Source organism: Phaseolus vulgaris, chromosome 7 (genome assembly GCF_000499845.2).
Source record: "Phaseolus vulgaris cultivar G19833 chromosome 7, P. vulgaris v2.0, whole genome shotgun sequence".
NCBI lineage: Eukaryota > Viridiplantae > Streptophyta > Magnoliopsida > Fabales > Fabaceae > Phaseolus > Phaseolus vulgaris.
Genome location: NC_023753.2, coordinates 1482963 through 1497525, shown reverse-complemented (window position 1 = coordinate 1497525; position 14563 = coordinate 1482963). Strand labels below are relative to the sequence as shown.

The 14563-nt window shown below is 31.1% G+C and overlaps 2 protein-coding genes across 3 annotated transcripts; one reads left to right on the top strand and one right to left on the bottom strand.

Annotated features, from left to right (window-relative positions):
- Positions 1–1540: 1540 nt before the first annotated feature.
- On the bottom strand, positions 1541–6516 carry LOC137830704 (pentatricopeptide repeat-containing protein At2g35130). 2 transcript variants are annotated; one of them, XM_068638181.1, is made up of 8 exons: positions 6425–6516; positions 6088–6272; positions 5765–5997; positions 4899–5148; positions 3968–4113; positions 3425–3630; positions 2567–2691; positions 1541–2214 (listed from the first exon to the last, which is right to left on the bottom strand). In XM_068638181.1, coding segments are annotated over exons 1-8 (1731 nt in total). In that variant the 5' UTR covers positions 6427–6516; the 3' UTR covers positions 1541–1630. The 2 variants fall into 2 exon arrangements, with proteins under 2 accessions (XP_068494282.1, XP_068494283.1); XM_068638182.1 differs by having other exon boundaries at positions 6088–6254; positions 6425–6492.
- Positions 6517–8528: 2012 nt separating this feature from the next.
- Positions 8529–13864, top strand: LOC137830703 (proteasome subunit alpha type-5). Its single transcript, XM_068638180.1, has 10 exons — positions 8529–8663; positions 9829–9866; positions 9990–10071; positions 10192–10272; positions 10540–10653; positions 10933–11034; positions 11438–11496; positions 12632–12734; positions 13377–13442; positions 13535–13864. Exons 2-10 carry the CDS (start codon positions 9853–9855, stop codon positions 13625–13627), a joined length of 714 nt encoding a protein of 237 aa, XP_068494281.1. The 5' UTR covers positions 8529–8663; positions 9829–9852; the 3' UTR covers positions 13628–13864.
- The last annotated feature ends 699 nt before the right edge of the window (positions 13865–14563 follow it).

Genomic DNA, 14563 nt, shown 5'->3' with positions numbered 1-14563 from the left:
TACCTTCTGGTTGAACTTTTGTTGATGTGAGTTTGCATTTATGGTTTAAAAAGAGTTCGTCACAATTTAAATATGCTTTGCAAATAAATAATGACATTTTAGAGTTTATTGCGAGTTTTATAAGACATGTCGAGATTTAGATATGTCGAAATTTGCATAGTTTGTCAACGAAGTTTGTTTTGTCATCTTACCATATAAAGTAGCTTTCCATCATATATTTAATTATTTATTATTGAAAAATAGTAAATGTATTTATAATTTTTTATATGAAATATTAATGTTGTGTTTGTTTTGATGTGCTTATTCTTGTTGAGTAAGAGGACTACATTGTTAAAAGGACAAGTAATGATTTGTTAAGAAATGCTAAAAAATATACGTTGACCTTTCAAATAAAGAAGCACATGTTACTCTGTAGATGCAATGAGCATTAAACAAATGCATACAATTGCTTGGTTCCTATGGCGTGTTTATTTACACTAACAAATGTGTCTTTCTTTCTTTTAATTCGTTTAAATTTAGTTGAAGAATTTTTACATTCAATCAGTTATCCCAAAGAATATAAGTAATATTTTTTTTTTAATTAAGTATTTATATATTTGTTCAATCTTAATATATACTCTCATACTCATATTTTGTTTTTTAATTAATAAAACACTTATAATTATCAAGTAAATTAAAATCTTTAATATTCAATATTTTTTTCATTTTTATTTTGCAACTATTTTACTTCTTTTGTTAAAATTAATTTTATTCTCTCTCAATTATTCTAAAAGTTTAACCAAAAATTAAGTATCTAAATTAAGACATGACAATAGGCCTTTGCATGACAAAAAAAACAGTGTTATTCTACTTCATTTAATGATTTTTCATCTTATTAAAGTAAGTGTAATTTATAAGACTTAGACTCTTAATTAAATGGTGTATCCGTGTCGGATACATGTATCAGACATCGACACTTGTACAATGTATATATGAAGTGTCTAATTCAAAACATATTTATTGGATTTCTGACAATTTTAACACTATTCTAACACAATTTAAAAAAAAAAATACATTAATTTTATAAAAACTCAAATTTATTGTATAAATTTTTATTATGATTATAAAAATAAGAAACAAATCATTTTGAACTAGCCATGAAAAAACATCTTTCTACTTCAAAAAAAAAAATTGAAACATACTTGTGCACATAAATCTTTATTGTCAATTTATATAATTCATAATTATATAATATATATCCCCGTATCTTACATTTTAGAGATTATAGGTATTTGCGTGTCTCTGTCATATCATGTGTTAATACTTTTTAATATTTTGATTGAAAAAAATCATATGTATAACACTTTTTCTTTATAGACTCGTATCCCCGTATCTTACATTTTAGAAATTATAGATATTTCCGTGTCCGTGTCATATCATGTTAATACTTTTTAATATTTTGATTGAAAAAAAATCATCTGTATAACACTTTTTATTTATAGACCTGTATCCCCGTATCTTACATTTTAGAGATTATAGGTATTTCCGTGTGCGTGTCATATATCATGTTAATACTTTTTAATATTTTGATTGAAAAAAATCATATGTACAAGACTTTTTCTTTATAGTGGCAGCTCAAATATCAAACAAATTAAACTGGCAATTCAGTCTTCATATCTTTGTGCATTGTTCTGATCACAGTAGTAACCTGCTCTTTCTGATCTTCATTGGAGCATGCTGCAAGAAGCACCTTGGCTGTTCCTCCATCTGGGTAGCAACCAGCATCAATCATTTCTTCAAATATCACTAAGCATCTTAAGTAAAGCTTTTTCTTGGAGTAAGCTCCAATACGTGAAGTCCAAGTCACCACATCAGGTTTCAAACCTTTGCTAGGTAGCAACTGAAAAAACTCTTCCATTCTCTCAATAAACCCTGCTTGTCCATACCTATTGATCAAGATGTTATATGTACTGATATCTGCTGCATATGATCCTTTTTCCATCACTGTCAGAACTTCTTCCATCTTTCCAAATTGGCCTAAACGTCCATAGAGGTTCAGCATGCTGTTCAGAACATAGGTGTCTAGTTTCAAACCAGATTTACACATTTGGTTAAGAATCTCCTCACACTTGTTCACACTCCCCATTTTGGAATAGGCAGACAGAAGAACCATGTGAGACTTCATTGTTGGTGTTATTCCCACCCTTTTCATGTCTTCAAAAACAGCTTCAGCATCTGAATTTCATTCATCATGTGAAGGAAAAAAAATGTATCAGACCAGTCAAGTGGATGAACAGATCTGAAGACTATGTGCCACAAGATTTTCAGCATCTTGGTTTCAGTGTATCTTAAGTACAAACCCAGATCAAGATTTTGAAGTATATACTAATTTTCACCGAATTTGCAAGAGATTTTTCATCTTATGCTGAAAATAGAGAATTTTTTTTGGTGGGGTGGGGATATTTGAAATAATGTTCTTTACTGACAGATAATGCAAGTTTTTGGAATCAATTCATAAGATTTTCTGATAGGCTATTTCATTTGAATCAACAAAACAAAATGATAACTTCTAAGAGAAGGTAATTACCATCTTGTAAACCGGCTCTACCATATGCATCTACCAATATATTATACGAGGCTCTATCTGGTTCACATCCCATGTGCTGCATCAGTGAAAAAATTTCTGCAGCTCCATAAGGATAACCTGCACGACTGTTGAAGAAAAATTCTTGAGTTATTTTTCCTAGTTATGAAACCATTATAAATAATAACAGAGAACACTAAAATAAATGGTCTTGTACTAAATTAGAGAGTAAACTTTATGTTTAACTCAATCTTACAAAACCGATTGATAAGGTGAGATTTGCCCTCATTTACTTACAAATACAAAACCGGAAGGCCGAATAACCGGTCTATCGGCATGTCGACCTAAAGCACTTTTAAATGACAGCCACGTCAAAGCACAATCTACGAACGCTAACTCTGATCAGGACACACAAAGCATAATTAGGAGATTATTGGGTTTGTGCTAATCTCTCTGGTAGGTCCAGGTCCATAAAAAATATAAATAAGATGAGACGCTCATGATGATGAAAGGTAAGGTTCATTTAAAGCTAAAACAAAATCAATCACTTCGATAATTGTTAATTTAGGCATCGAAGTGTCATTGCAGGTACCCACTTTGAACTGACATAGAAGACAACAGAACTTGAAGAGGAAGATAGTTCGACTTTAGGGGATATTTGGTGCCGACTAAGTTGTAAGAACACTATGAAATGGTTTTGGTTTGGGATTTCCAACATAAGTCCATTGCAATTATTAAGCTTCTTTTGCTGAACATCTAAAATTTCATGGCTATCTAAAAGAGAAGCGAATAGAACAAAACAGATTAAAGGGGTAATAAATTCATAATCAAAGAGGCATTTATGCTGTCTTACGTAGCAACCTGTAAGATTCCATGAGGGCATTATAAGTATATACATCAGGTTCAAGCCCTGCTTCTTGCATCTGCTCGAACACTTCTTCTGCTTTCTCGCACAGTCCTTCTCTCGCAAATGCGTTCACCAGAGCAGTGTATGTGCAAATGTTAGGCTTGCACTTTTGGTTCATCATTTCATGGAACATTTTTAAGGCCATAAAGGCTTTACCAGCCTGCATAATTTTCAAATTTTAAAAATACTATGTTATGACTGCACTGTAAAGCAAACACTAGAATGTATGCATAAAAGTATACATATCATAACCACATCAACATTTGAAAATTATGTAATGAACATCATGTTGGCTCTAATCAAGGGTCAACCTTTATGACATGAAAACTTGTCATCTTTGTAGTTGTGAAGGTCATCAACAATTACACACATTTGGTTTAGTTGAAGACAGTTACAAAATTTGTTGCCTTTTTTTGAAACCCATCAGATCATATCTTACAGAAAATGTAAAAAGTAAAATTTCAGACAAAAAATAAAGAATCTTAATATGCTCTCACCTTCCCATATAAATTTATCAACATGGTATAAGTTTCAGTAGTTGGCTTGCACGCATCCCTCTTCATCCTTTGGAAAATCTCTTCTACTTTGTTAGAATTTCCTCCTTTCATCAATCCATTCATATAAGCATTGTATACAACAGCACCTGGGTTATTTATTCTCGTATGGTTAGCTATTTTAAGGGATCAGATTTCAAGCTATGAAAGATGGATGAACATACAAGTTTTCCATAAAAAATTATTGGGTAGAGTTTGGAATAACCTCAATAAATGCTGAAGAAAACCAAAGTTGGTGAAAACAAGTTACATAAAATGTCTTTTTTTCACTTCCCTTAACATCTTATCTCTTCCCTATGTTTGAAATCTAAAATTGGATATTCACCATATCATTGCACATTAAAGTTGGCACAAAGCACAAAATCCTCCTTTCCACTATCCAAGGTTCCTAGTAACCTTATTTAAATTAGTATCACATTAACATAATTTTTTTTTTACTGAACTTGAACTTGTACCGGTGATCATAACATTATAAATTAATTTTATAATAAAAAATTATTAGTTTTTATATTGACTAAATTAGATACTATTTTAGAGACTAAAAAAGTTATTGGTATCTAAATTAGTTTTTATTATTAATAAATAGTTTTTAAATTGGTATCTAATTAGCTACTTAAGTTTTAGCTACCAATTATTTAAATTCTAAAGTTGATATCTAAAATCTTGGTATCAAACTAGATATCAATATAAAAATCATTTATCAATAATAGAAACTAATTTAGATAACAATGTTTTTTTTTCTCTAAATTACTATCTAATTTTGTCAATATCACAACTCAAAAATTAGTTTTTATTAAATGTTTTTCTTGAATGTCTTAATCCTCAAAGTCAGAGTTGGATAGAAGATGTGTGGATGAACAATTCAGGAACATACTTGAAGGAAGACCATAACTTCTCGTTTCTGCAAAGACTGCTTCAGCTTTTTCTAGCAGCCCAGACAAGCAGTAGGCCTTTATAAGAAGGGCATAAGTATCTTCAGTGGGAATGCATCGAGTCTCAAGAAGCTGCAGATATGTGGATTCTGCCTCCTTGTACTGAAGCTTTTGCCCAAAAGCATCTATCAGTAAATTATAGCAAATTACATCTGGCTTATAGGAGCTCCTTAGCAGTATCCATCTGCATATCTGCACAGTTTTTTCTGTTATCAAATACCAAAACAAACTAATAACTTCCTTAAACAAAAACAAAAACTTAGTATCACTGCCCTAGTATTCATGTCACTTAAGTCCCATGAAATAGAACTTTATTGGCAAAAACTTTACCAACAAGGTAAATCTGCTAGAAGCAGAGAAAGGTTGGTGAAAGAGAATGACAGTAGTTATAAAGTAAAAAAGAAAAGATTTGAGTGTGGAACTACAAAACATCACAATCATCTGAAGACAAAAAGGGTTAAGAAAGGCCTACACTAAAAATTGCTATGATGTAACATCCTTGTATGTTGATACAGATATCCAACTCGTGCATGGAATAACATATTATGGATAGTCTGATAACGGGTGACACGATAGGTCTAGCAAACAATCGCTAAGATATGCATAAAATGACTCTATACCATATTTTGAAGTGGATTTTAAGTCTAACTCAACCTCATAAAACCGGCTTATGAAGTGAGGTTTGCACTCACTTCCATACGATGAAATAGCTTAATCTCTACTCGATGTGTGATTTACGACAAAGGCAATATCCATGCAAAAATGAAAAACAAATTAAAGTTTGAAGGCAGCAATGTGAGTTTCTGACCGAAATGATTGAATCCCATTTTTTCTTCATCCGAAGTTGAACAGCCACAGTGAAAATATCATCCCATAAGTCAAGAGTTGCAGGAAACATGTCCAGTGAACTCCAAATGCGCTCACTCTCCACACCCTTTTCAACAAAGTCCAGAATCTCCTGTGCAGCTGGACTCAACACAGGGAAAATCCCATCAACAAACCCAGAACCATATTTCCATCCTCGTCCTCTCAAAGAACCACCTGGTCATAGAAAACCACACACTTTTCAAACATGACACACACATGTTTCAATGAACAAGTGAACACAGACATGTTCATAGTGTTTGTTACTTTTTTTCCTGGACACTTTTTTGTGATTGAAGTTCCTCAGTTTCCCATTCTTGTCAATGTAAGCGCTGTCTCTTTTGAACTTCTCCAGAGCCACACTATTGGAATCGTTGGTTTTCCATTCAGAATCATTCATGCAGGCTCGTGGTTCTATAAGGGTGTGGCTTAGTCTGCATATAGAATTTAACCTGCACATAAGTCAGCACTTAAGTTTCAGTGGCACTTCTCAAGAGTGAAGTGGCATAACTATGTAATGTGTCAGTGCAAGAGACTGTGCCCAAACATGTGTGAGAAAGAATGGCACACAAAATTGAAATGAAGAAAAGTAGAAGGAGCTTACATGAAGGCACGTAGGAGAAGGTCTGAGTGTGGATAATGAATGCTTGGATTTTTTCTAAGTAGAGAAAAATGGACCTTTTGATATTTGAACAAATGGACAAATGAACAAAGAAGCAAATATCAATGAAAATATCTTAGGAAGGGTTAAAAATTGAGGAGCAATTTCATTGCTTGTAAGAATAAAATCTATCATACATCTGTTATATATGTAAATCTAAATCTTAAATAATAAAATTTGTTATATATTTGAATTCTAAATCTTAAATTCTAAATTCTGAATCCAAAAACTATACATTTTAATAAATTGTATACTAAACACTATAATAAACTGTATGAAAAATGTTATTTTGATAACTATAAATTAGAATACACCAATTTATAGATATGATTTAATTAGTAAAATTTTAAAATTGTTCCATTTTAAAAAATATATATTTTTCTTTTCAATGTGATGTATTATTGTAAACATGACATCACTAAAACTATATATCTAAATTATATAAGAACAATAATATTGTTTTGTGAATACTTATAATAATAAAGGTTGAATCTAAATATCAATACTTATTACTTAAAATTCTCAACACTGAACTTACCTAGTGAATTATACACTACAAGAAAATCATGAAATAAAAATAAATTTATAGAAACTAAAATAATTAGTTGCAATAGTAACTAAATTAGAGACCATTTTAGAAACTAAAACGAAACTTGATTTCTAAATTAGTTTCTATTATTTTCTATTATTGTTAAATATTTTCTAAATTTGTATCTAATTAGCAACCAAGGTTTTTCTACCAAATTTAGAAACTAAATAATTGGTTGTTAAAACATTAGTTGCTAATTAGATATCAATTTAGAAACTATTTAACAATAATAGAAAATAATAGAAACTAATTTAGAAACTTTTTTTTTTTTGTTTTTAAAATGGTCTCTATTTTAGTTTTTATTGTAACTAATTATTTTGGTCTCTAAAAATTGGTTTCTATTTCATGATTTTCTTGTAGTGATATATCTAAATTATAATAAATAAAAATAATAAAAATTTAATTGTAATTCTTTTTCTTTTAGTCTTTTTTGTCCTGGTTTTTGGGTTTATAATTTGATCTGACCATGTCAATAAAATATGAAGAATATTTAAAAAAAAATTGTTGTTTATTTGAAGAAGGGCTAAAACACAAATTACAAACGAATCATGTAATGTGAGTTTAAATTATTTTGAAAAAAGAATTTGGGATGATTTACTTGAATAAGATTATAAGTGATATATTTTGGTTGAACAACAGTGATTAGTATTGATTGTTATTGAATTAACTCTTTAATAAAATGGTTTTATTTGACCAATTTTTTCATTGAAATCAGTATATTGATTTATGTACACTGGTTTATAACAATTTAAAGTAATATTTCTAATAACAAGTTAATTAATATATATTTACAATCTAAAAAATAGTTAGTTAATAGATATTTTACATTAAAAAAAATATAATCTTCTAAATTATGTAGAGCATGTGTTGGGTTGGGATAGTTTTTGTACAAATGCATTTTAGATAGTAGCTGAAATTTGTAAAATAAAATTAAAAATGAGTTATTTATTATCTTCAAATCACAACTTACAACTTTTCCACATTCTATTTTTTTTATAAAAATTATTTTTTACAACTAAAAAAAAATATTTCGAAACTATTTTTCAGACAAAATTTAATCTGAGTACAATCAATAATCAATAAAAAAATATAAATACTAAAAACATGATAATAATTAATAGTACTTATAAGATTAATATTAAGTAATGATAGATAAAACAATTAAAACTAATAAAATATTAAAAAATTAAAAAATTTAAATAAATCACCTAAGAATAACTTCGTCTATAAGTAAAAACTTTTAAAACAAGCTTCTTTAAAAAAGTTTATTTGTGTTGATTAAATTAATTTATAAATTAGTTAGATGAAGATTAACTAATTTATTTATCTTACTAATTGATCTTAAAACTCTCAATGATATGTCAAATCTAACTACTAATTAGAGAACTAGTCTGAAATTATACCTTTTAATTTTTTTACAATATTTTTTGTTAAAATTATTTAGTAGTATTAATATTATTTTATTTATTTATTTAATTTTAATTTTAGTTTTGACTCTTTTGAGAATGCCCCTTGAGCAAGCAAATTAAGCTCAAAAGCGGAACCCTCTGCTGCAGTGCGGGGCAGTCACAGCATTCGCAGATCGAATAGAAGGTAGGGTTTTTCGCTTTTCTGTTTTCAATTTTTTTTTGCATTGCAAGTTTGATTTCACTTTCCCCTCTTTGATTCATTGTATGTTACCCAATTATAATCTGTTCTTGTCGATACTTTGGACGGATGATCTGATGCCGTTTACTCAACTGTGTGTGATTCATGGTTGTTCGTGAGTCGTTGGTTGTTTTGAGCTGGGTATGCCTCTGTATATACGAGAGCTCCTGCACCAGCCATGGTGATTATTCGGTCAATGTCACACTAAATGGGTTGATTGATGGAGGCATAGAATGGGAAGAGGGTAAAAAAAGAGGTAAATAGAGGGCGTTTGTGTGTTAATGTTTATGGAAAAAATATCAAAGGGTGAGAGAGAGCAGGGTTGTGGGAATGAGAGCTTGGTTTGTGTATGTTTTAAAAGAAAGGAAAAGAATCAGTGGGAGGGGGTAGTGTGAATTAGAGAGGGTGGGGAGGTCTTGTGTATTGCTTCCCCTTTTTGAGAGAACGGGAGAGAGAAAAATGGGGATGGGAGGGCGGGGTTGATCTTGTTCCTTTAGGTTTTTAGGTACTGTGATTGGCTAAAAGAATGGAGAAAAATATCAGAGTGGATCAGTATCACGTGTTAATAAACATAAGAGAAGTGTGTGTCTATGAGACTGGTTTTTGGTTTGCCCAATATTAGATTATTACTGAAAGTTCTACAATGCTTGTATTGGATTTATGATGTTAGATTGATATCTGCTTACTATTTTAACGAGACTACATTTCAATTACTTGTAATGAGGCTACAATAGCAGCTTATTATTGTAAGTTCTATCTACTGTGCTTGTGTTTGTTTTATATTGTTAGATTTAACTTTCTAAATTAATATTAGATTGTTAAATTATAAACTATAGTGCTTGAGACTTTATAGTGTTTGATCAAGAAATGAGTTAAAAAGTGGTAAACAGTAAGCATGGATGGAGATGGGGGTTTCAATTTTCAGCCCTATCTGGGATTGTGGTCGGGGAAGGAAAAATGTGTCCCCACCCTGCCCTGTTCCTATGCCTACAAAACCCATTGAGGAGCAAACCAAATGCCTCTTCAGTAAATCCAATACCCACAATATATCCCATTCTTTACTCATGCCCTTCTTTGTTCTAATCTCTTCTGCTTCCACCATTTTATGCAGTAATTTCACCAAATCTTTTCGGAGATGTTTCTCACAAGGTGAATTCCCCCATTCTTTACTTCTAACTTGCAGTTCAGGCCTTTCCTGAATCAATGGGTTTTCCTGAATCAATTATTATTTTTTTTCTAATTGTTTAATTGTTTATGTTGTGATTGAAATAGGACTGAGTATGACCGAGGAGTCAACACCTTTTCTCCTGAAGGTCGTTTGTTTCAGGTTGAATATGCAATTGAAGCCATCAAGGTGTGTTGCTTCACCCTGTTCTTTCTCTTCTGTGATTATTTTTGTCCATATCAATAAAGAAAAAAAAGGGTTTACTATTCCTAATTTGTATGTTTGTCAATGGGTTTTCTTGGATTGCAGCTGGGATCAACTGCAATTGGGTTGAAGACTAAAGAGGGTGTTGTCCTTGCAGTTGAAAAGCGCATAACTTCACCACTGCTGGTCTGTTTTTACTTTTACCATTTACACATAAATGTGCTGGTTCCTGATATAAAAAAATGTGCTGGTAACCTATAAATGTTAGGTTATATGATAACCGAATAAATTATTGTTAGGTCCTGCTTATAGTGAACCTATAAATGTCTGCCTATATGATAACCGAATTTATAGTTTATATGGATTTTATTGAACATAAAGAGACATGATTAACTGGTAGTGGTTACTTGTGCTTTGCGCCTTCATTGATAAAAGCTTAAAACTTTCTTTCAGGAGCCAAGTAGTGTTGAGAAAATTATGGAAATTGATGAGCACATAGGCTGTGCAATGAGTGGATTGATTGCTGATGCTCGAACACTTGTTGAGCATGCACGGGTGGAAACTCAGGTATTGTGAACCTTATAGCATATATTAGGCAGTTGCTGCGATGCATGGATATGATGCGTGTATCGGATACAATGCATATTCGATACAGCGATATGCTTACTTTGAAAATATCAGGATACGATACCTAACATATACCTATTGAAAAAGTATTAAAAATTCTTTAAATATAATAAATGTATAATTGCAATTGTGTAGATCCAAATTAAAACCACACTTATGGGTGCATCATCGGGTAGTTGATTAGTTAATGATTGATATATTTTGGTTTATTGTTCACAGAATCATAGGTTCTCCTACGGTGAGCCAATGACTGTTGAGTCCACAACCCAAGCTCTTTGTGATCTCGCCTTGCGTTTTGGTGAAGGTGATGAAGAATCCATGGTAAATAATTCTCAGCTTTGATATTTGTCCCTTTATTTGTTTGCTTGCTTTTTTGTGATGCTTCTGTTTAGGAAAAAATATTTTATGAACATTTCTTGTGAAGTTGCTTCTTATGTATCTGCTAGAAATACAGATGCTTTGTATATTGCATTTGACAACCGTTGATTGGAGATATAAACAAGTGTTTATTTACAACAAATTTTCTTAATGCACTGATATCCTGGCATTGCATCCATTGTTGAATGTTTAACATTATAATTTATAAATATACAATTCTTCATGTAAGGTGCTTAAGAAGCATATGCCAATAAACCTTTTTCTTTTGTACAAAATACTAAATAACAGTTACAGTAGATCATCATGCATGTATTTTAACAGAATCCATTTCTTTTCTCTTTGGCAGTCTCGACCATTTGGAGTATCTCTTCTCATTGCTGGCCATGATGAGAATGGGCCTAGCTTGTAAGTATTTGTTTCATCTATTAAGCAATGGCTACTTGTGGGTGATGATGTGATGGAGTTGTCCTTTTGATTTGTTTTCTATGTTTAGCCAGTGATTACTTTAAAAGTTTGTTTGTCTGAATTTATGATACTGATGGTCTTTTTAAATTAGTGTTATTGTTCCTTTTATCTTATGCTTTTATCCGGTAATTTGTGAAATTATAGAAAGGAATACTGGACAAAAGATATTTCAATAAAAAATAATATTTTGGTTGATCATGATCATAGATTGGTTCCTTGAGTATAACTTATCTTCTTCTGTTGTTGTTACTCAAGGCCTTTCTTTATAATTTATCTCATTACTCAAGAGCTTGTTTGTTTAAGCTTAAAAAAGTAATTTTGAGGCTGTGTAAAAATGTGAGTTTTTGTGGAGAAATTTTTCTGAAACTATTCATTGTAGTTTCTAAAAATATTATGAAATCTGATATTATTCAGATTTATTTTTATTAAAAGCTTATGGATTACCCAAACATGTTATAACATATTTCAAAAGATATTTTTAAGAAAAAAGGTCTTAAAGTTGGTGTATGTTACATCTTTCTTTTTCTAAGGTAGTCGGAACTTTGACATTCTCAGCAGATGCTTCATAGTCATGTAATACTGTCGCACCTTATTGCACTTTGTAGTTTTAAGATAATGCTTTTTTTGGTTCAACAATGTGCCTTCTTTTACCATTCCTTTGTGGCATAAATTAATTGTATGGTTCAGCTATCTACCCTGTTAGTTCTACTCTAAATATATATATATATATTGATGTTTTTGTTTTGCAATGGTAATCAGTTGTTGGCTGCAACTTGCAACTTTTTCTACCTTAACAAGAAAACAGTTTAGGGTAGCATCTAGGGTCACCTATATATAAAGGTTTAAGGCTCAATTATAAACAATTTTCTTATTCATGTATGTCACAGACGACTAATGGATATTGTTGTTTAGACAGTAAATAAATGCACATCATTATTCTGTTTCTGGTCTACTGCCTAGGCTTTTATTTCTTCATTCACTGGATGATATGTAGTTTACCTCTGCTGGTCTTGTTCCCAGCCCTTTTCATTTTGGACTTCTTACATTTACTGAATTTAAACGTTCTGATTTTCAGATATTACACTGATCCATCTGGCACATTTTGGCAATGCAATGGAAAAGCAATTGGTTCAGGGTCGGAAGGTGCAGACAGTTCTCTGCAAGAACAATTCAACAAGGTATCAATATTTTTATGTTTAATGTGTATAAACCTTCTATTCTGTTTGTAACAGTAAACTTATAGTTGATTACCTCCCCTTATAAATAACGTTTTACAAAAGGTAATACTATTTTATCTGGAATCACAAAATTAAACTTCAACTTAAAGATTTACCTAGTTTCCAGTTTACTTAATGAGAAGATAAAACTAACAATTCCACTGATCTGCAGATTTTTGTTTAAATCCTATTTTCATATCCCCTCTTACCATTAATATACTTATCTCAACTGTTCAGTTGAGATTGTTCCTTGTTTTTAGTGTTTATATTTCTACTGATCATAATGAATTTTTTGCTTGTCTAGGAAAAAGTCAAACTAGTTAATTTTTCTGATAATTTTGATGGTCAAATTAATGCCATTTTCCTATTTTGTTCTTGAGTTCTGTGAATCACTGCCTATGTTTGCTGTAAAGGACATCTTTCATTCTAGAGGCTTTAAGTGCATGTTTGGTTCGATGTTTATTTTGAAGAAATAAGTGTTTCTTTTAGGTCCCTTGGAGCTTTTAAAAAATCAGTGATTATTTTTCTATAATTATGCTGAACCATAATATGCTGAATGACTTGAAAGCAATGCAATCTGGTGTTAATTATTGTGTTGTGCAGGACCTGACTCTTCAGGAAGCCGAGACTATTGCTTTATCCATTTTGAAGCAAGTTATGGAAGAGAAGGTAAGGAGCAAATCAAATGCATGTTTTGCCAATTAATTGACGCCCCTCCCTGAATAAAAAATAATTGTTTTATTTTGTGTTTTTCATCTTAGGTTACTCCCAACAACGTTGACATTGCCAAGGTGGCTCCAACATATCATCTTTATACCCCCTCCGAGGTGGAAGCTGTGATAAGTCGTCTATGATTTCCTTTTCGTGACTTCCTCTGTTCAACATTTGTGTTTCCTATAACTCTCTGTACGTCTAATTATTTAGCATTCTGCGGAATATTTCTTTGGTGGATGATGCTATGTAGTGCTATACTTGTGACCAAGTTGTCCACTGTACCAGATTTTACAGTCATATTTGCTGCATTCGGTCTAGTTGAAATTGAGGACTAAAAGGGTTCTAATGTTTGGGAAAATCCATAACTGTTACCAGAATACCGTGCTTTTCTTTTACTGTGTGAAATATTGAGGAATGGGTCCAATTTTTCGCACCTTAGAAATATCTCTGTCCATTACTTTTTATTCAGGAATAGGCATTTCAGAATATACTTTTACCTATTTTGGAATGAGAGTAAACAGAGATACTTGTAAGGTGCAGAAACAAGTATAGATCTAGGAAAAAAGAAGGGCTAATTCTCCAATTGTGATCTGCACCTATCATTTTCTTTAAAACCCCATCTAGAACTTCCTTATTTATGTTAGGGATATAAATATTTGAAAGATTAAGGATAAAATAGACAATTTCTAACATAAAATATTTGAAAGATTAAGGATAAAATAGACAATTTCTGTGCAGGAGTTAGGTGTGGGTGCAGGTCACAATTCAATTGATAGAGAATTAGCCAAAAAGAAATGCAAATGATCCATGCACTGTGTACTATTAAAAGGAAAGGAAAAATCAAGATACTTAAAAAAAAACTTTCTTCCTCAGTCAATTGTATCACTGTAATAGATGCAGTTCCTGATTGGTTATTTTCTCTTAAAATATATATCATTTTTATCAAATTTTTCTAAAAAACCTTTCGTTGTTTTTTTTTCCTCTAAAAATACTTATATTATGAATTTTTTAATGTTTTTTACAAATAACTTTCTAGAATCTATTTTTATATTTATGTTATTGTTACTAGATAAACG